This window comes from Euprymna scolopes, chromosome 12 (genome assembly GCF_053919585.1).
Source record: "Euprymna scolopes isolate OS-2025 chromosome 12, ASM5391958v1, whole genome shotgun sequence".
In the NCBI taxonomy this organism is placed as follows: domain Eukaryota; kingdom Metazoa; phylum Mollusca; class Cephalopoda; order Sepiida; family Sepiolidae; genus Euprymna; species Euprymna scolopes.
Window position 1 is genome coordinate 64,473,769 of NC_136493.1, and position 23,931 is coordinate 64,497,699.

Sequence of the window (23,931 nt, forward strand, 5' to 3'; positions counted from 1 at the left end):
AAATACACATACATACCTACACATATACATACATATACATGCACATATAAACACACACATATACAAATACATACACACATGATGATTGTAACGTCTTGTAAGACGAGTGCCACTACCTCAGACTCTTAAATCCATGAGCCCAAAAATGACTTCCATCGCCACAGGAACATTTTAATAGACAAATGCCTGAGAGAGTATCCATACACAGATGATGTTACAGAGTCTTAGCTTTGTATGACAGCTAAGTCTCTCTCTCGGTTCAAAATGTTGAGATCCAGCAACAAGCAAGAGAAAGATAGCCAGCAACAAGTTAAACTGCAGGCCAGCTCAATGCAGGTAATGGTCTCTCGCTTTATGGTTTTTTAAATCAGAGATTTGCTTCTCCTAAAAAAGTTTGCCTTCACAACGGCTTTCAGGAGCCCTCTCCACCCCAACACACACATACATACACACAAACACACGCGGTGCTAATTGGCCATTGACCCCGAGAAAGTCTGGTCATGTCATATGCTACTGGTACCATGTAACCCAGTACTACCTGCCTCATGGTCGGGTCACTGGCGACTAAACTGGTTCCCCCCATACATACATATACACATACAAATACGTACATATATATGCATACATACATACATACACATACAGTAGCGTCCAAAACTAAAGGACAAAATTTTAAAACCTAATATTTGTTAGATATAACAACTGTGAAAAGCTGAAATTTTGACATTTTCAATCAAAATTTGAATCATTTGCAAAGGATAGAAAAAGAATTATTACAACTTTCAATCATTTGCAAAAAAAAAAAAAAAATGAAAGTACAATCTAAAATTACGCTTAAACCAGGACAAAACTTAAACAAAACCAAATTGCCTCCTCCCTTGAGGCTTGCATTTACGAACATCCGTGGGTTTAGAATTAATTTAAATGATGTTGAAGCATTTCTCCTAACAAACACCCCGGATATCTTAGCACTAAGTGATTTTCATCCTATACTCCTCCATCCCCTCTAACTACTTTAACATGACTGGATATCTCCCACTCTGCCGTAAGGACTCTGACAGCACGAGATTGGTGTCTATATTCATAATACCCTTCCCTTGACTAGAGAAACAAAACTAGAATCTGATGATGAAGCCTTTATGTGCTTTAGACTTAACATGCAACATAATATTAGTTACTTTTATTTTCTCTACCGCTCTCCTTCGACCTAGAACTGTACCCTAATAAACAGTGTCTCTGACAGCATAGATACAGCACTTTCCCTCGACATTAGCGCACAAGTGCATGTATTGAGTGACTTCAGTGTCCACCACAGACACTGGCTTGGATTTTCTACGTACATAAATGAAGCTGGTAGCACAACACATAGCTTCTCTATATCTCATTCCCTATCACAGATGGTTATGTTTCCAACCCGTTTCCCAGAGCAGCATGAATAACACTCATCATTTCTAGATCTGTTTCTGACCACAGTTCCCGATGATTGTGTTACGAATGACCACAGCCCACTTGGGAACGCTGATCATGCAGTGATAAAGGTTGAAATCGCCCTAAACTCTAGGGCCAAAACTGAAGAGCCATTGCTCAAAACAACGAGATATTATAAAAAGGCAGACTGGGAAGCCATCAGGGATCTCATCAGAGACGCCTCATGGCGAAATATCTTTCACTTCCTGCTAAACAGTGTGCAAATGAGACCACTGAATGGTTCAAAACTGCAATTGAAGCACATGTTCCCATGTGGAAATTGTATAGCAAGCCCCACTCTCTCCAATGGTTTACTTCTACTTGTGCAGCTGCCATTGTGCAAAGGCAGCATGCGTACTGCAGGTTTAACCGACATAAGTCCAGTTCAAACAGAGAGAAGTATATAGAAACCAGAAGTAACTGTAAGAAAGAAATAGCGACAGCTAAGAAAGAATTTACTGAATCCACCAAAAAATCCATTGAAGCATAGAAATTAGACACCTGTGACTTCTGGAAAATCTACAACAGTGTAGTAAATAATGGGCAATCAACAATTCCCTCACTATCCAACAATCATGAGGTTGTTTGCTCAGCAATCGATAAGGCTAACATGCTTGCCAGTCGGTTTGCTTCCAACTCCACACTAGACTCTGCTAACCACCCCCTCCCAGACGCCACACTAGACGATCTGAAAATCACCCCTTCTCAGGTGCATGCTATCATAAAAAATCTTGACACTTCAAAAGCATATGGACCTAATCTCATTGCGGCTGTGCTGTTAAAAAGCGCTCCGCTGAAGTAGCTCCAGTTCTCTCCAAACTTTACAACAAATGCCTTAATTAATCTTGCTTTCCTGTCTGCTGGAAAACTGCTTTTGTGGTACCAATTTTCACGATTTCTGGCGAAAGAACTGACCCAGTAAATTATTGCCCCATTAACCTCCTCCCACTTTTCGCCAAAATATTTGAATCCATAATTAACCAAGCTCTAGTCCATCACCTTACAGATGCTAAACTTCTGACCGACCAACAATACGGATTTAGGCAAGCCAAACTGTAATCTTTGAATATATATACCATTCACTGGACAAAGCAAGGGAGGGTAGAGCAGTAGCTCTAGATATATCTTTTGACAGGGTATGGTATGAAGGTCTTCTTAGGAAAATCAGATCATATGGTATCACTGGAAGAATACTTAACATAATTAAATCCTTCTTAGATAAGAGAAAAATCCAGGTTTTCCTCGATGGTCGTACATCTAAACCATATGATATAAATGCAGGAGTGCCTCAAGGGTCTATCCTTGGACCTCTATTATTCCTAATATTCATAAATTACCTCCCTGACAAAATTGTCTATGAAATGGGTATATATGCTGATGACACCACACTCTATAACAGACATGACAGAATATCTAAAGAAATGGCAGAAACACTAGAGGATGACCTCCAATCTGTAGTGGAATGGGGACAAAAAAATGGATGGTCACCTTCAATGCTCCCAAGACTAAACTTGTTTCCTTCAATAATTACAAGAAACCTACCCTAACACCAATAGCAATGGCCAAAGACTCTTTATCTGAAAGTACATCTTTTAAACTCCACGGCCTAACGTTCACAGGAAACATGAGCTGGAACAATTACATTGAGAGCATTGCCAGGACTGCTGCGAAGAAGGTAGGTTCTGTCTACCATGCTAGAAAGCTACAAACGTCTGAAAGTATCCTGTACCTCTATAAGGCCACCATTCGCCCATGTATGGAGTATTGTTGTCATATTTGGACTAGTGCATCCCTCTGCCTGCTACTAGTCACTCGCTCCTAGACAAGGTTCAAAAGAGAGTCGCCAACCTGATAGATCCTGAACTGTCATTTAAGCTTCAGCCTCTGTCCCATCGACGAAATGTAGCATCCCTCTGCCTGTTCTACAAGTACTTTAACAGTGAATGTTCCGACGAACTGCAAGCACTCGTACCCCCTCGATGTAAATACCCCCAACAAACCTGACAAGCAGCTAAATTACACCCCTTCACAGTAGGGATCACTAGATGTAAGAGAGCCTAATACTCCAGTAGTTTCTTCCCCAGAACTGCTAGACTTTGGGATTCCCCAACTGTACTGACATGCAAAAGTTCAAGTGTAACATGATAACATGAACCAACATCTTGCTGCCCAACTTAGCACATAGTACCCCTGTAGATTATGTCCCTGATAGTAGCCCCCTACTACAAAGTGGCAATATGCCTTGTTTGGGGTGAAAATGTAATTTTAAAAAAAAGATAGAAAAGGAATTGTAACAATTATTTATTTATTTTCAAAATAGCAACGTCCAAAAGTAAGGGACACAATTAAGAAAAACAATGTAAACAGCCAAAAACAATAAAAATACATGTATAATCAATATTTAGTAAATGAGCCCTTGCTCTCAATGACAGCTGCACATCTTCGACTACAAGAACGAATCAGTTCTTGACGATCCTTGATACTAATTTTAGACCATTCTTCTTGAAGCTTCACCCATAAATCCTACGTGTTAGTGTGATTTCTTTCCATAACTTTCACTCCTAAGGTCTTCCAAAGATTTTCTATTGGATTTAAGTCAGGATTTTGCGGTGGCCAATCCATAATTTCGAAATCTTGCTCACTAAGGTAATTCATTACCACTTTTGCCTTGTAACATGGGGCATTATCTTGCATAAAGGTAACCCTATCGAAACCTGAATTCTGTATGATTGGCACAACATAATCTTGAACAATGTTTTTATAGATTTGCGTGTTTACACGAGTTTGTAACTGGACAAGAGGCGTTGTATTCCAAATACCATGACGCGTCCGTCCCCAAACTTGACAGTTTTCTTAGTACACTTTGCACTTAATCTTTCACTAATACGTCTCTTTACATTTTTTTTCCATCATTTCCAAATAAATAAAACGTGCTTTCATCACTGAAAAATACTTTTGGCCAATTTTCATTTGTCCAAATTACATACCTGTTTGCAAACTCAAATCTCTTCTTATTCTTCGAACTAACAAGTGGTTTCTTCCCTGGGATTCGATTAAACAGCCCTATTTCTTGCAGTCGTCTAGAAACAGTCTGTCTTGACACATTAACCCTTTTAATTTCTGTGCAAGACTTAAAGCGGTTCTTTAATGACATACACTGCATTATTCGATCTTCTCTTGCCGAAGTTTTGTGGGGTCTACCGGTTTTAAAAGCACTAACTACTTTGCCAATATCATTGTAGGATTTAACAACCCTGCCTACAGCACTCTTGGAACGTTTCACTTTCTCTGAAATATCTCTGTTTTTTTTTTATTTTACTTCAGTAAGTTTTAAGATATCAAGGGGCTCCCTCCTGGAGCTAACACTTGATTCTGTTATGATTTAAATTTATATCCGAGGGCTCTTTTAAGAATAGATACTGTTCCCTTTATGGCTGCTATTTGTATCTCGTTACAACTTGGTCTTCCAGGGATTGCTTCTAAGTATTTCTGAAGGTTCTTTTTTATTAAACCAATTGCTCCTATAACAACCGGTATAATGTTTATTTCTTTCAAAGACCATGTCATTTTTAGATCATTTTTTAGGTCCTGATATTTTGTTATCTTTTCCCGTTCAGCTCTATTATTAAATCATTTGGGACTGTGACGTCGATAATGAGCGCAGTTCTTTCGGGCTTGTTCCATATTACAATATCTGGTTTGATAGCTTTGTCTTTTATGTATCTGCTCGCCTGTATGTCTTTGTCATAGAACACGATCACATTTCTGTTTGATATGGGTGGTGGTTCATGTTCCCAGATGTTCGTTGCTCTGTCAAGTTGCATCTCTCCACAGATCTTCCAATGGAGGTACTTACATACTTTGTTGTGACGGGCAGTGTAAAGGCCATCTGCCAATAAGATTGGACATGCAGACATTAGGTGGCTTGGGCTCTCAATTGCTGAGTGGCAAAACCGGCATTGGCCATTTGCTTGTAGGCCGGCCATTTTTTTTAATCCATTTGTGAGTAAGCCCTGATCTTGACTGGCTATAATGAGTCTTTCCTCATCAAATGGAAGTCTCCCGCTCTTGAGCCATTGGAGTGAAGCATCTTTGTTTATATATTCTTGTTTAAGCTCCTCTAGGAACTTTTCTGCCCTTTTATGTTGTTCCCATTTTTGTTTTTTTTTTGTGTCTATCTCGATTTCGGTGTATTTCTTTCTCTTTTTCTTGCAATCTGTGTTGCTGGTTCATCATATACTTCGGCAGTATTTCCCAGTATGACACCCCCAAAGTTTTCAGCAAGCTTTGTGACTGAGTATTGTTGGGGTAGGCGTTCATGGTGGTCCCTCATTATTTCTATTGACATATCTGTTGAGCTTTTAATATACTGCCCCATGCTTACTATGGTGGCTCGGTATGCATGGTTTATTTCAGTGAGACCGAGGCCACCCTCTTTTCGTGATAAGTATATCCTATCCATACATTGGTTTCGATATATTATTTTATGTAAGGTTAGGAGTTTCCTGGTCTTTGTATCTAACCTATTGATATTGCATTGAGACCAGTCAATAATACCAAACCCAGGGATTGACAGGGATTGCAAGTTGATTTATGGCAGTTATTTTGTTTTTGAGGATCTTTTTAAGGCGTGATGTGTATTCTTGTTCTACCTTATGTCTCATTTTTTCATGCTCCACAGTTACATTCTCCTCTATACCGAGGTACTTATATGTGGTATCCTCTCCTAGATCTTCAATAAAGCCATCATTGAACCGAATATTTTCGGATGTCGTCTTTTTTCCTTTTTTTATGGTGCATTTGGCACATTTGTTAAATCCAAACTCCATGCAAACATCCTCTGTGAAAGTCTTTACATTTTCTATCAGAGAGACAAGCTGTTTTTCTGTCTCTGCATAGAGTTTGAGATCGTCCATAAAAAGTAGATGATTTACACTTTTACTTTTTTCCTTCCTTTACTTAGATTGTACCCAGCATCACATTTTTTGAGGAGTTTGCTGAGTGGGTCAATAGTCAGGCAGAAGAGCAGTGGTGAAAGACTATCACCTTGAAATATACCTCGCTGGACACTGAGATTTGAAGTTTGTATTGTCCCTTCCATGTGGTGTAGTGCAATTGATGTTTGCCACATAGTTATTTGTTTTTTAAGGAATGTCCTTATGTTCTGATGGACATTATATATCTCCAAACATCGCAGTATCCAGGAGTGAGGCACACTATCGAATGCCTTTTTATAATCTATCCAAGACATTGACAGGTTCCTTTGACGCTTTTTGCAGTCCTCGAGGATGGTTTTGTTGAGGAGAAGTTGGTCCTTTGTACCAAGTTTATTCCTGGTACATCCCTTTTGTTCGTTTTCAAGGTATTTGCCATCAGTCAGGTGTTGATAGATTGCATCTGCAATCATTCCTGTAAGCCACTTGTATGTGGTTGGGAGGCAGCAGATAGGCCTGTATTTATTGGGCAAGTGAGTCTCTTGGCTCTTCGGTATCAGAGTCGTTTTGCCAAGAGTTAACCACTCTGGTGAATCTTCCTCACCGCTGACAATACGAGTAAATGCCTGCGCATAATGTTCATGAAGTGCTGTGAGTTTTTTAAGCCAGAAATTTGGAATCTTGTCATTTCCTGTGCTTTTAAAGTTGCCAAAATGGGTGATTTTTTTTCTTAGAGCATCTTTCGTTATTTTTACTGGCGGCATATCTTGTTTGCCCTTTACAGACTCTTTAATTGTATGTATCCACTCCCCCTCTTGATGTTGTTTGGGGTCCTCATACAGTGGCCTCCAGAGTGACTCCACTTCTTCCTGTGACGGTGGCGAGTTAACCTTGATTTCTTCTTGAATTAAATTTCTGTACACCATCCTTGGGTTCTTGTCAAACAACTCATTCAATGACTTGGACTCCATTTTCTTTTGTTTATTTTTATTTGTGCAGCTAAAGCTTTTATTTCAGCTTAATTTCCTGCTACCTTAACTCTTAGCTGCACTTGCTTATGAAATGAATAGTCGATTTTAAGTTTATTCATCTTCTTTTTTAATTTTTCCACACAACAGAAAGGCAGATATCTGGGATGTTTCCTTTCTGAGTTTTAAGATTTTCTGTTGTAGCCTACTTTTCCAGACTGGTTCTTTTGTTTTGGCCTTAAATTATCCCTCTTTTTTCTCTTTATGGTGGGGCAAAAGTTTCCTCTGCATATACCATGCTGCCCCAAAAGTTGCATGGTTTATTTCAGTTAATGACGCATTAATGGGACAATTCTTATGAGAGCATCATTCACTTTCGTAACAAGGATCTTGAAGGCTTTGGTACAATTTATTTTCACCAATCTAGGTCGATCGTCAACAGCCAGGCATCGTGCCATTTCTATTCTGTTAGCCAGTTCTTCTTCCAGCTCCATCTGGTTTGCATCCAATGTCATGTTTACAGGTGGGGTATTGCAGTGTTGTTTTTGCCCATATTTTAGTTGAGATATTTTCGGGGGTGAGCCTTGAGGAGAGTTACTATTGTTTATTGGGCGTTGCCCTTGATAATGCGTCTCCTCTGTCAATGTTAAGTCTGAGACCATGTCGGGTAGTTGAGGTGAAGTGGGTTCTGGTGTAATGCCACTGGGAAGAGGGATAGGGTTGCTTATTGGGCAGATGTCATCTTCAATCATTAAGCGAATATCTCTAATCATACTGGAAATCTGCTCTGTAGAGAAAGCATTGTTCTTCATGAAGTTAAACTTCTGGCATGTAAGTTTTTCTCTTGCGATGCCTTTTTTATTTGGACAATGCTATTTTGGACAAAGATTTTTTGCCATTCTTGGCATCTTTCTTTGAGTTTTGAGTGCTTAATTTTTGCATACTCCATCGCCCATATAAGCGTCCATTTATCCTCCCTGCTCCATTGCGTTTGTGTAAACTCAGTTGTATCACTATGGCTAAAGTGTGCTTTTCCTTGTGTAGCTTCACAATAGCTTGTCTCACAGAGTAATCAAGTTTTTAACCTTTCGCCATGGTGCCGGCTGATGCAACGTTTACAAATGACTAAGTAAAACTTATTTTTAGAGGAATTCCAAAAACTGTGAATATTGCATACTGTTTACATTGTTTTTCACAATTTTGCCCTTACTTTTGGACGTTCCTATTTTGAAAATAAATAAATAATTGTTATAATTCTTTTTCTATCCTTTGCAAATGATTCAAATGTTAGTATGTTATTATGGATGATAACGACTACCAGTTGTCAAAATTTCAGCTTTTCACAGTTGTTATTTCTAACAAATATTAGGTTTAAAAATTTTTGTCCATTAGTTTTGGATGCTACTGTACATATATGTGCATTTATACACATACATACATATATGCATATATGATGATTGATGATTGCAACGTCTTGTAAGACGAGTGCCACTACCTCAGACACTTAAAGTCCATGAGCCCAAAAATGACTTCCATCGCCACAGGAACATTTTAATAGACAAATGCCTGAGAGAGTATCCATACACAGATGATGTTACAGAGTCTTAGCTTTGTACGACAGCTAAGTCTCTCTCTCAGTTCAAAATGTTGAGATCTAGCAACAAACAAGAGCAAGATAGCCAACAACAAGTTAAACTGCAGTCCAGCTTAATGTGGGTACTGATCTCTCGCTTTATGGTTTTTTAAATCAGAGATTTGCTTCTCCTAGAAAGTTTGCCTTCACCACGTCTTACAGGAGCTCTCTCCACCCCAACACACGCATCACACGCATACATACACACAAACACATGCGGTGCTAATTGGCCGTTGACCCCGAAAAAGGGTTCATTCGCCCTTTGGAAGGTCTTGTTTTTAATCCTTCAGGGAGACTAGCCACCCTTCTAACCAAACAAGTCTGGTGGTGGAACCAGTTTAGTCGCCGGTGACCCGACCATGAGGCAGGTAGTACTGGTTTACATGGTACCAGTAGCATATGACATGGCCAGACATATATGCATATATACACATGCATATACATACATATACATGCATACACACAAAAACATATATATACATATATACATACAAACATACATAAACATATATACACACATACATATATACATACATGCATACATACACATAGATATACATACATATACATACACATGTACATACATATGCATACACATGTACATATATAAACATATATGCATACATACATACATATAATGATGGCAGATCAATTATTACATGCTTCCAGCATTTCAGGCCTACACGCGTCACAACTTTCCATCATCACAGGACTATTTTTTATAGACAAATGCCTGAAGGAGTATCTATACAAAGATGATATTATAGAGTTTCAGCTTTGTACGACAGCTAAGTCTCTCTCTCGGTTCAAAATGTTGAGATTCAGCAACAAGTAAGAGCAAGATAGCCAGCAACAAGTCAATATGTATATCATATATATATATATATATATATGTGGATGCGGATGTGGATGTATATATCTATATATAATATATATATATATCCTATATATATACAAAAATATCTATATCATATATAATATATCTGTATTTCATATATATATGTATTTCATATATATATGTATATATAATATATATGTATATAATACATATATTTATATGTATATCATATATATATGTATGTATATTTTATATATCAGTGCAGACTTTCTTTTTGCCGCCTGCATATATATATATATATATATATATATATATGCAGGCGGCAAAAAGAAAGTCTGCACTGATATATATATATGTGTATATATATATATATATATATATACACACACACACACACACACAGTCAGCAAAAAGAAAGTCCGCACTTGTAATTTTTTCAAAAACTGCAAATTTAACCTAAATTTAATGTAACTGTTTAAACAACTTATTTGATTTGCCTTTTATTCCTCTATAATTTTACCTGTTCATATTTGACTTTTAATTGAAATATTCTAGTGTTCACGTCAATTAAAAAAATAACTTCAAATTGAGGAGACAAAAAGAAAGTCTGCATCTAACCAAGTCCAGACGACGCTTTCTGTTCTTTACAGAAATCATTGGCTTGCACCTTGCAACATATCCTCGCAAATCAAATTCCTTTAATCTGTTCTTGACAGTAGAAAGAGATCATTTTTTAACAAGATTGCACAGTTGTTGGATTTGGGGAACCGTTTCAAATCTGTTTCTTAGGCTACAGGTCTAGATAGCATTCTCTCTCCTGTTAAAAGTAATTCTAGTACGACCAGATTTAGGGGCACCATGAAAACTGTTTTGGTGCTTTTGCATAGTCTTTTGCACCGTTTTTTTTTCATCACATTTTAATCTGTGGCTGATTTCTCGATTGGATAAACCAGAAAGGTGGAGATTAATGAGCTCCTGACGATCACGATGAGAAAGTCGAGGTGTTGTATAACCTGGAACAACAACAATTACGATTAGAGATGCTTTGTTGCCTGTTGGTGGATATTTTAAACTGATTTAAGGATGATAATTTAAGCTGGGTTTAAGCGAATTTGTTGCTGCAGACTTTCTTTTTGCCTCCTCAATTTGAAGTTTTTTTTTTAATTGACGTGAATACTAGAATATTTCAATTAAAAGTCAAATATGAACAGGAAAAATTATAGAAGAAAACAAGGCGAATCAAATGAGGTATAGGTTGTTTAAACAGTTACATAAAATTTAGCTTAAATTTGCAGTTTTTAAAAAATTACAAGTGCGGACTTTCTTTTTGCCGTCACTGTATGTATAGCATATATATATACATGTATATCACATATATATATGCATATATGGATATAATATATACTTCTATATACGCATCATTTATATGTAAATATGTATATCATATATATATATATAAATATATATATATATATATATATATATGTATATAAATATATATATATACATATGTGCATATCATATATATATAGAGAGAGATAGATAGATAGATAGATGGATATAGATGTTATTTATTTGTTTTTATTTTTTCGATACGTTTTGAATGAATTCAATTATTTATTTGGAAGTATATTTTTAGCTAAATGCGAGTTGGGAATAATTTTCCCTTTTACCAGTTTGGTACCCCCAAAGAGGGAGCGGCATACATATATATATGTGTGCGCGCGTGTGTGTGTGTGTGTGTGTGTGTGCGATCCTTGATATGATATATACTTCTCATATGTTATATAGGAAATATTTGGAATCAAGTCTCCCCTTGCTGTTATTTCAAATCATTTGAAACCATAGGAGTAAGTTTTAGTGTCCCCTCCATCAATGCCAGAGGTTTTTCTAATTCATATGCAAAACTAGGGAAACAAATGACTATGATTGAAATATTATTAAAGGTGCAGTATCTTTCCACCCATGAAAAATCCTTTAAAATTATTAGTAGTACAGGTTTCGGGGGTGGGGTGGGGGGGCTGAAAAGTAAAATAACAGTAAAAATCCCAAGAAACGAGTAGTTTCCAAGATATGAAGAAATTTAAAATTAGGAGATAACTTTTCTGTATTAATAAAACGTAAAGTGAACATCCACTTTATAGCCAGGGAGTCCATAAAGTGTGTGCTTATTTTAAGTTTAATTGATATAGAAAAGTATTCCCTCTTCTCGAAACAGTAATTTGCGACCTTAAAGACGAATGTCACATAGACCACTACACAATTCAGGTCATTAGCTTTCCAACAAGCCTTCATTTGTTAAATTCTGATCAATAGTTGCCGAGATTTTGAACTTAGAAAATTGCCTAAAAAAGTGGTATATCTATATATGTATATATCTATACTTGTCACTAAATTGAATATTGAAATGCTCATATCTTTGGTTCCATAGGCGAAAACTACATGAAAATTTGAAGTCTTTTAGAAAATTATACCACTATTCTATTGTTAAAATTTTATGACAATTGATTAAAGAAAACTTATATTTTCAAACCAATAAAATATGCCCAAATTAACATGCATTCATATTTATAGTGTCCTAGCAAGCCATCTTTAGGGTGAATTTAGCTTCGGATATTTTTGCTTGGTTGTCTCCTCTGTAGCCTTGCCAGGCCACTAATAAATATATATATATATATTAAATCAAATCATTGTGTGGGTAGCCATGAGTTTGCTCACTCTGCTTTCTTACATCCAAAAAGGTAAGCAAAACATTCCATCAGGCGTAGTCCACTGCCGATGGGGTACTGGTGGTGGAGGCAGGTGGAGGATACCACTGAAGGCCTTTAGTCGGTACTCTGCACAGTTGGCGGCGTAGTAGGTGATGGTCGTTCTTGTGTAAAAATTTGTGAACAATTGCACAGTTCGTGTCCTCTACTATGTGGCAAAGCAGATCTTTTCTAGATGTAGCATTGCTTTCCCTAGACAGGGAGGAGGCGATAAAAGGAGCCCTAAAAAAAGCTTGTTTACACAAAAGCTTGTCATCTTGCTGCCGTTGACTGGCTATCCAAGTGTGCAGTCGAAACAGAAACTCAGTTACACTTATATGCATGTATATATATATATATATATATATATATATATATATATATATATATATATATATACATATATGTATATATAAATATATATATATATATACATATATGTATATATAAATATATTTATATATACATATATGTATATATAAATATATTTATATATACATATATGTATATATAAATATATTTATATATACATATATGTAAATATAAATATATTTATATATACATATATGTATATATAAATATATTTATATATACATATATGTATATATAAATATATTTATATATACATATATGTGTATATATAAATATATTTATATATACATATATGTATATATATATATATATTTATATATACATATATGTATATATATATATTTATATATACGTATATGTATATATATACATATATATATGCATATATATACATATATATACATATATAAAGGTATATATATACATATATATACACATATATATATACATATATATACATATATGTATAGGTATATATATGCATATATATAAAGGTATATATATACATATATATATATGTATATGTATATATATATATACATATATACATTTATATATACATATATATATACACATATATATATACACGTATATATATACATACATACACACATATATATACATATATACATATATATACACATATATATACATATATAGATCATATACATATATATACATATATATATATATATACATATACATGTGTATACATATATATATATATATATATACATATGTACATATATATACATATATATACATAGGGAGAGAGAGAGAGAGAGAGAGAGAGAGAGAGAGAACCACCGTTTTTGGCAAGTTTATAAATTTCAAATCTCAACGACTACTAATCAGAATTGAACAAATGAAGGCTTGTTAGAAAAGTGATGACCTCAATTGTGTAGTGGACTATGTGACATTTGCCCTTAACGTTACATTAAGGGCATCGTTTATTATCCAGACCCTTTTTTTGGCACTTTTTACAGACATAAAATGTTTCAATCATAATCATTTTTTTCTTGATTTTCATATGAATTACAAAATATCTGATATTTCCCCATAATCTCTGGCCTTGATGGAGGGAAGACTAAAACTTGCTGCTATGGTTTCGAATAATCTGAAATAACACTAAATGATTCCAAGTATTTCTCATATGCTATATCTCCCTCTTTGGTTTTCATACATAAAGTAAATTTCAAAGTATATAAGGATTATTTGATACTGGAGATATTTATAATCATACCCTATTTCAAAAGAAGGGGAGATATAACATATGAGAAATATTTGGCACTAAGCCTCCCCTTGCTGTTTTTCCAGATCATTTGAAACGATAGCAGCAAGCTTTAGTCTTCCCTCCATCAAGGCCAGAGGTTCTAGGGAAATCACCGAAGATAAGCAATGATGAGGTTGGCCAGTACTAGATGGGGAATTTGGGAATAGCAAAATGCTTATCTCGGCATTGTTTGCAGTCATCCTGAAATTTCTACCTGAAAAAAAAATGTAAGACAAATTAAAACGAATATCTACAGACGTTATATATAGTTCAATAAAAGCAAAGAGAATGTTAAGGAGCAGAAAAATCTAATATATAAGTAAATGCTAAATTTTGATCAGTGTTTAGCAAGATCAATGATTGATAATAAATTTCTATTTATCATGATAGAAGATATTGGCATGAAGTTGATATATATAGAGGGGAATAATTTGCAGTCCTAAAAAAATATAATAATCACAATCTCCATAGTGTACCCGAATGAAGCGAAAGATGCCCTACATCCTTTGTAGGTAAAAATAATTTTTAAAACCCAGACACCGTGTCAAAGCACTAATATATCTGCACTCTGAGATAGTTCAAATGAGACAAATCATACACCGAAACAAACCCGAATAAAAAAAACAGTGTATTATTCAAATCGGAAAAGAAAAATTGACGTTGAATTAATTAGAGAGATAATTAGAAAGGAAAGGTTAACACTCAAATGCTGGTATGGAAACCTGTGATTATAAGATTTACAAGATATGGAGGCAGTAATATTCTATAAGTATCATCCCATCTAAATAAGAATTGCTCGATATACAAGATAGATAAAATTATATCAAATTTTAATCATTCAATGAATTTAAAAATTTATGACGTGAAATGTTTGAGTTTCAGATCAAAGATTTTTATTATTCTATGTAAGACAAAAAATGCATTAGAAATATCATTACATCGAAATCCTATAGGATAGGGAGTTAAAATATTTCTAATGTATTCTTTGTCTTACATAGAATAATAAAAATCTTTGATCTGAAACTCAAACATTTCATGTCATAAAGTTTTAAATTCATTGAATGACTAAAATTATATATATATATATATATATATATATATATTATATATATAAGTGGAACAGAAAGTCAGAAAGAACTACAAATTTTTTTTTACAAAGCTGTCTGCCCCTATAATTTAAAGAGACAATGGTTGGTGTGCTGTATACGCATGGGAGGAAGGCTGATGGCGATGTAAAAATGCCTGGTAACAAGAAAGAGTGGTTTAATGTAGAGTTTAGGAAGCAATTATACAAATCATTTACAATTTTTTCTTTCAGTAAAACGGTGTTCCTACTAAATACGATATATCAAGAAACATCAGCATTGGCCAGCAATACTCAACAGGACCACCCAAAGTATGGTTGAACGGGTTTTGCTACATTTCTGAAGAAGCCACAGACGAAAGAGACCATCCCATAGCTGCTACAAGAGATTAGGAGTGGGAGTGTAGTGGATTAAAATCTACCCCCACCCCAATGACTTAAGCAGACAGCAAAAAATCGCCTATGTCGTGGATACTGAGTACGCTGTGCTAAAAGCAGGCTGCCTCACTTCAAACCAGGGTTTAAAAACAGTTATTGAGAAAGTTGTACTTGTGAATATTACACATAAATATTGAGATTACTTTTTTTTTTTGACCTAGGATATTTTGAGAAATATATTTCATTTTAATAAAATGGGATTACAACATATGTTTAAAGTGATCAAACTTGCTATTATCAATGGAGTGATGCATGACACATTGATTGACTCAGGATGCACACAGTGTCTTATAAGGAGTTTGGTCTGTGGTCCACTGAATGGATGCAAAAGTGTCTTATAAGGAGTTTGGTCTGTGGTCCACTGAATGGATGCAAAAGTGTCTTATAAGGAGTTTGGTCTGTGGTCCACTGAATGGATGCAAAATGGAGGTGATTATTGATGGAAAGAGCATGACCAGCAGAGGAGCGATCACGGTCAATCTGCAGGTGGATAAGGATATTCCCATGGTGGTGGAGATGCTGGCATGGATGGAGATCTATTCGTGTTCGATCTCTTGCTAAGACTTGACGTCATCAACTTGTTGGGTAGTGTTCATATAAATGAGCATTTCAGATCAATTTTCTGAACAAAGTTTCCCGCATTGGTGCTACTGTTGTAGTGAAAATAGAATGACTGGATTTTGATATCGTATTCGACCCAACTAAGAAACATTGGACTGTAACCTGGAAGTGGTCCAGCAAGCAGCAACCAAAACAGCTGTTCAATCAGTCACCTGGCTACATCATGCCTGAACACGTTCAGAAGGACTACAATTGCGAATAGCACTGTACTCAGAGAAAGATATCGGTCCTCTGAAAAGATTAATCCCGCTAATGGCGATTGTTCAGTATAACAATGGAGCAAGTTCTCGAACAGTTGTGCATGAATTGACTTCGACTAAGACTCTTCACTGATCGTTGTCAACATCCAATCGCACACCTGCTCATGATCTTCATGACTCTCATCACCGCCACGAAATTTCTTAAACAACCATTGTAGTGTTTGTTCAGTAGTGGGCCCTGGGTAGCTTTTCAATATTTTTATTGTATTTTTTCTATTTTCCATCCATTTTTATCATACATTTTAAAGACACTTCTAGCTATAGACGTTTATTTTCTACTGTATTATCGAACATGGATCAGCAACTCCATCTCTACACTGCATTTCCAACCTGCATTTTATAAACCAAAAAGTATAAACCTTAATTATAGCTTATGTATTTTTTTCAAATCATTTTTTTATTCAGTGTTATGAAAGAAGAACTGCGTGATAAGGATATTTCATATTCTGTTATGTTTATAGTGATATCTCTTTTCCATGAGATCATCATTTTAAGTGTTATCAAATAGATAATATAAAACACGTAAAGAAGAAACAGATTTAAATAGACACACATTTATCTACAGATAAACCATTTGTTCAAGACAAACAGAGAACGTGTAATAAAGTACAAAATATGATATGCAGAAGAACAACAGATATAAGAATAAAAAAGTATACAAATACAATGAGAAAGAACATATAGCGTTGAGTAACGAATAAATTTTACTTGCTTTGTGTTGGATGTTTCTGAGAATCTATGCAACTGCTATTAAGGAGATGTGACCTAGAATCAAGGGTTAGGGTTAGGGATTAGGAAAGTATGCCGGACCAATCGTCCACCCGCTTTAAAGGACGCATCAGGAAAGAGGCTTATGTCTTGTATTCTACACATTGATAGGACGAAATTACAAAATCTTGAGGTAGAAGAGTGCAGAACAAAGCCAAATGAGGCAACGTGTAAATAAACAAATAGTTTGTCAAAAAATATGTGTAAGTTGAAAAACAAGAAAACTAAGATATGCACTTCAAAATTGTAATTAGATATAAGATTCGTTTACTAACAGCTCTGAAACAAGGAGATGAGCAAGAACTTTTATTTTCGTTGTAAAGTTGCTTTTTCATTCTTTATCTTTATTTTTAAACCGAACCATATGTTTATAATTCTGTCGAGGTTGAATTACAGTGTATATTCCTGTTTTGACTTTCTTTTCTTTTACTGACAACAGGAATGTCTTAATTACAGCACCCCATCAACTGATGCAGTTTATAATTCTTTGTGAAGGATGCAATAAACTTGTCCTGTCTGCAAATTATATGCGTGTGTAAGTAGAGGAAAGGCTTAAATACCAAATTGTGTGTGAAAAGACATCTCCATAGCAGCCAAGACAAAAACAAAAGAGAGACAATCTAACAGATATTGGCTGCAAACAGTTTTGGATAAAAGAGAAATAGCAGTCCATGCATCTCATTTTATAATGCAGATCATGTGACTTCTACTGACACAAACAGGGGAGATAATTCGGGTTTGTGTAAATGTATAAGAAAGGTAGGTAATGCTATAGACTCATTAACGGTCACATTTACTCTAGAAGCCGTTCTACTTAACATATCCCTGTTTGTTCGAATTTAGTGTTACTAGTGTATATATATATATATATATATATATATATATATATATATATATATACACACTTTGTTTCTAGCGCGAGAGTTGAAAATCAATGCTAATTTTATGACTGAAAGTTGTCAAACATTTTTTTTTTCATCTTAATAAAATCAGATTTTTTGTCAATTGATTTGATTTTTAAAAAAAAACTTTTGATTATAAATTTCCCATTGAAATTTATTATTTAATTAATTTTGTCTTTTTTATTAAAAGTTTAAAAATTGTTTTGGAGCTGGGTAGAGATTTTTCAACACTCATGAAAATAATCATTAATCGAATTGATTTCTTCCAGTGACCACAAGCAGACAGGTAGGTTTGTTCATTTAATATATAGATTAAAATTAATTTTAGACCAACTGAAGTCCATACCTCACCCAGTGTGCATTTCGTTTCTTAGACTATGGATGGCATCAAGGTAAGTGAACAAGGGCTTGTAATGTTCAACTACTTTATAGATATCAAAACTTAATCTGATGCCAAAGTCACAGTTAGGATTATGGGTTCAATTTGTTTCTTTTTCTCTCATTCCAGGTGTGCCTGCCATACCGACTTTTATTCATTGGAGAGAATTGAATCACCGGACAGCAACTTTGTGGTGGGATGATACCATGAGATTTTCACATGTCCCAGTCGTCTACATTTTGAAGGAGCGCAAATACTTTAATGGAGATCAACCAGACCCAAATGACAAAAAAGGATGGATTCAAATTCTTCAGGTCAATAAAATAAAAAACCTCATTTTCATAGCATATTCCTTTATTTATTCATGTAATATTTGAAAAAAATGCATTTGTTTAGAGTTTAGACTGACACAGTATCTGACTTCATTTTAAAAAAAAACATGTATAATATTAAATTAATATCAAAATCACAATTTTTCATTAAAAAATCGAAATCAAGATTTACTTCTTTAAGAAAATGTTATATCATTTTCCAAAATAATATTTCTGAATATTTTAGATGAAGATCAATTTGTATTATTTGAATTATTCGAACTAATGAGTTAACTTATGATTAATTCGTTTGTACCATGAACGAGATGCGTTATTTAAAGCATCAACACATCTTTTCAGCTTCCACACTTGTGATAATAGACACTCATGGGATGGTGGTCTAAAGGATAACTTTCTCGCCAACATATTACCTGGCAGAAATGTTGAGGTAAAACTAAGAGTCTCAACCCGCCACATGTTGAAGAATCATCTTCATTACCATGTGCAACAAGATTTGCCTTCATTCACATTTTCTTTGTTATCACCTTCTTGTTGATATACAGTTTTGATCCATTCATATACTTTTTGATTTTTCATGTTTTCCAATTCCTTTTTTTTTTTTGCATTAATTATATCTTCTCGGATTTGTCAGATGTAAGCAAAAGTACATATTTCTGATTACTCCCTTTATTACCCGAGAAAGTTTTTTTTCCATTGAGCAATATGATCCCAATCGACACAAAAAAGAATCTTTATTGTTTGCTTCTGGTAGTATATTTAGACAATAACTATATTTTTCCGTTGATTTTGGTTGTGTGCTCGTAATAATTTCTTTCTTTTCCTTCTACGTTGATATACTACACCTTTATTATTTTCACTTCCTTTCTCTTGTTATATTGTCCTACATCTTTCTCCTTCAACATTTCATTGATCGCATTTGAAAATGTGCATTTTCTTAATTTCTTAGACTTCTCAATTTTTTTCTACCTTCAAGTGACATCGATACATACTAAAAAAATCTCTTTCCATATCTGATTAATTGTTTCCCAAAAACTTTGTAGTTTTTTTTCTATAGTAAACCTGCCACCTGTCACAAATCCGTCATCCACATAAGCCATACATTATATCTTAAAGCTATTCGAATTCTTTCGCTTGATTAATTTCCATGAAGCTTTTCCTCACTGCATGCAGGGAATTTAAATTTATTCTAATTATATCACTGGTTGTTGTAGTTTCCAATGCAGATAACTGATCATTCAAAACTGATCATTGTATTAATACAACCTCATTTGGATTATATTCAGAATTTTTTTGAAGTGCATTTTTGCCAATAACAGCCCAAGCTAAGGCTATTTCTGACTCACATTTTTCATCGTCCAATTTTTTTTCATTGTTTCTGCAATTATTAGATTTATCAGCAAATATCATTTCACTAAATTGCTAAATGGACTTTCTACAGCCGTTGTGCGTGTTTCAATATTCAATTTATTGTTTATCTGTTGATAGTCCTCATTATTAAACCCTCCCCCATTATCACTAAAAATCCGTTTGAGATAAGATTAAAACTAACATAACATTAAAAATATGTTACAAATAATTTTCTTGGTCTTAATTAATCTGGCAGCAGAGTAGCTAGTGAATGTACCAATTAAGTAAGCATTGGATATGTTGATATTCCTTTAAATCCAAACATACAGTGTCACTAAACCTGTTACCAAGCGCCAATCCTACAACTGGTTGAGAAGGAGGTCTTCTAAACCTCTGACAAACTGAACAAGAATCACATCTGATTCAAAAAAAATTCTTGTTATGAAATGTCAAAACCAAAACTATTAATTAATGAAATGTCAAAAACCAAAACTATTAATTTTTCTTTAGATGCATGAATAAACTACCTATGTAATTTCTTAGCAATCCTCCTTTTTTCTACTCGAGAACATCCGTTTAAATTCTCACGACGCAATTGGTGCATTTTTAATGTTCAAAAGCATATTAGTTAATGGCAGACTATAATGTCTGGAACTTGTTATTTGCAATTTAATGTCGTTGTCAAAAATGTGATAGCTGTCAGTTTTAAAATTAAGTAGTATTCTTGTAGTTTTTATTGATTTATGACAAGGGTATATCAATTTTTTTGTCTGCATCAATATGACCCATGAACTGTTGCTGGAGAAATTTGTTTTTTTTTCATCCATTAAATGACCGAGATAAACATTTGGTGGAAACAGTTAGGTCTTACAGAATATTTTGTTTGTGGAGGTAAAAGCAGTTACATTTCCTTTGTAATTATTAGTATTATAATAATTACAAAGGAAATGTAACTGCTTTTACCTCCACAAACAAAATATTCTGTAAGACCTAACTGTTTCCACCAAATGTTTATCTCGGTCATTTAATGGATGAAAAAAAAAACAAATTTCTCCAGCAACAGTTCATGAGCAAGTCCTACTCAATGTCTATTTCACAAGTTCGAACAGTTTTACATTGGAATAGAATCATTTATCAATTTTCGATAATATGAAACAAAATTCACCTGATTTGTAACAACAACAGATTTCATATTAATTCTAGAATTGGAATTCGTACAAACTCGTGCAAAATGCCTAGTTGAATTACATTTAAAACAACGCATTATCTTACCTATATATCCTGTCCTGTCTTTGTTCATTAATACTTACGTATCTATTGAAATTTACTGTTTCAACTTCTTCTTTGATAGCGTTGATGGTTGACATTCTGTGGATGAAATATCAGAAAACATTTTATTCGCTATATCTTTCATGGTTGTATATGTCAATAGTAAACACGAGATTCCTGCTAATTTTCGTTTTTTTTTTTTTTTTACAATATACTTACTGCATTCAAAACAAAAAAAAACCTGGACTCCTTCTGGTAGAGTAATTTATTTTTCTACATAGCACCATTATCAATGAAATTTTGCCAGGAATTCAATGACACACCTCTGCTTCTGAACCACGTCCATGACAGGGGATGCTTTCTTAGAGTCGCACACCGTCAATATCTACAACAGAGAAATGAAACTTTCAGGGCATAAATGCATAAGTTCAGTCATCATAACAATGCAATTTTTATTTGATGAGTGTATATACTAACACCACTGCATGCCTTTAAATGCATGTATAAAATCGTGCCTTTGTTGTCATGGGTGCATAAAATTGTCTAGTAGCATTTTGCGTATCAACTATAAATGTGGAGTGTGTGCGCATGAGTATATACGCAGGTGTTTAACCCAAAGGACAGTTTACAGAAACATCAATAAACAATACAATAAACATGACTGTTCAGTAATGGACAGTTAACCTCAGTTCACTGGCGATTGGGACTCGACTTGAAACTCTCTAATAAAGACGCTTTCAAATTCGATGCAATTATCACGAGACAATTTCTTGCTACCTTTAAATTTCTTTTATTTATGTTCCATCTCTCCCTATGATCGGTGTTACAATGCCTCTTTACTAGTTTTTACATTTTGTAAACTGATGATCTATCGCGAAGCGAATTTCTCATAAACTACAAATCAATTTCTCTTTGATCTGGTCGTTAACCTAATAGCATAAAATACCTTTAAACTCAAATTGCATCATCTTTTACCTTTGCGAATGAGGCTAACTTTTGTTATTGTCCCAACTTATAATTGTTATTGTAAATTCTTAATTCAGACCGATTTTGTCACTTTTTATGTAATAAAAAAAAATATTTTTTTTTACATTTTCACCCTAAACAAGGCACATTGCCACTTTGGTGTAGGGGGCTACTATCAGGGGCAACAATTACTGGGGTACTATGTAGGGATTTGGGCAGCAAAATGTCGGTTCACGTTGCACTTGAACTTCTGCACGTCAGTACAGTTGGGGAAGCAGGGACCTGGAATGGAATTCCAGAGTCTAGCGGTTCTGGGGAAGAAACTACTGGAGTAGAAAGATCTTTTACATCTACGGATCTCTACAGTGTGGGGGTGGGATCTCTACAGTGTGGGGGTGGGTTTGTCGAGGGTGTTCACGTCGTGGGGGCACAAGTGCTTGCAGTTCGTCAGAGCATTTACCATTAAAATACTTGTAGAACAGGCATAAGGATGCAACGTTTCGTCGATGGAACAGAGGCAGAAGCGTAGATGCCAGTTCAGGGCCTATCAGATTTGTGACTCTCTTTTGAACCTTGTCAAGGAGCGAGAGACTAGTAGCAGATGCACCAGCCCAAATATGACAGCAATACTCCATACATGAGCGAATGATGGCCTTATAGAGATACAAAATACTTTCGGGTGTTAGTAGTTTTCTAGCACGGTAGAGAGAGCCCACCTTCCTTGCAACGGCCCTGGCGATGCCTTCAATGTAATTGTTCCAACTCATGTTTCCTGTGAACGTTAGGCCAAGGAGTTTGAAAGATGTACTCTCAGATAAAGAGTCGTTGGCCATTGCTATAGGTGGTAGAGAAGGCTTCTTGTAATTATTGAATAAAACTAGTTTAGTCTTGGCAGCATTGAATGCGACCAACCATTTTCCCCATTCCACTACAGATTGGAGGTCATCCTCTAGTGTTTCTGCCATTTCTTTAGATATGTGTTCATTTGTTTTCCTGTAGTGCTTGTTATAGAGCGTGGTGTCATCAGCATATATACCCATCTCAGAGGAAATTTTGTCAGAGGAGGACATTTATGATTATCAGGAACAGTAGAGGTCCAAGGATAGACCCCTGCGGAACTCCCACATATCATGTTGTTTCGATGTACGAGCGTCGAGGACAACCTGGATTTTTCTCTTATCTCTCTGTTTATTGCTGTAAATTCCTCTCTTGTTTAATTTATCTTTTTGTTTACAAAACTGATTTTCTGACATTGAAACTAAAATTCTTGGATCCCTTTCAAGCTCCATAGCTAAATCTTTGATGAACAATCCTTCTGCGAATCCAGTAACAA

General features: G+C 34.8%; 1 protein-coding gene across 1 annotated transcript in view; it reads left to right on the top strand.

Moving 5' to 3' along the window:
• Positions 1-23,931, top strand: part of LOC145291304 (anosmin-1-like) — a 555,266-nt gene that overhangs the window by 338,729 nt on the left and 192,606 nt on the right. The window contains exon 4 of the mRNA XM_080137002.1: positions 18,814-18,998. Within this exon, the coding sequence (XP_079993128.1) occupies positions 18,814-18,998 (185 nt within the window). The remainder of the gene's footprint in view (positions 1-18,813; positions 18,999-23,931) is intronic.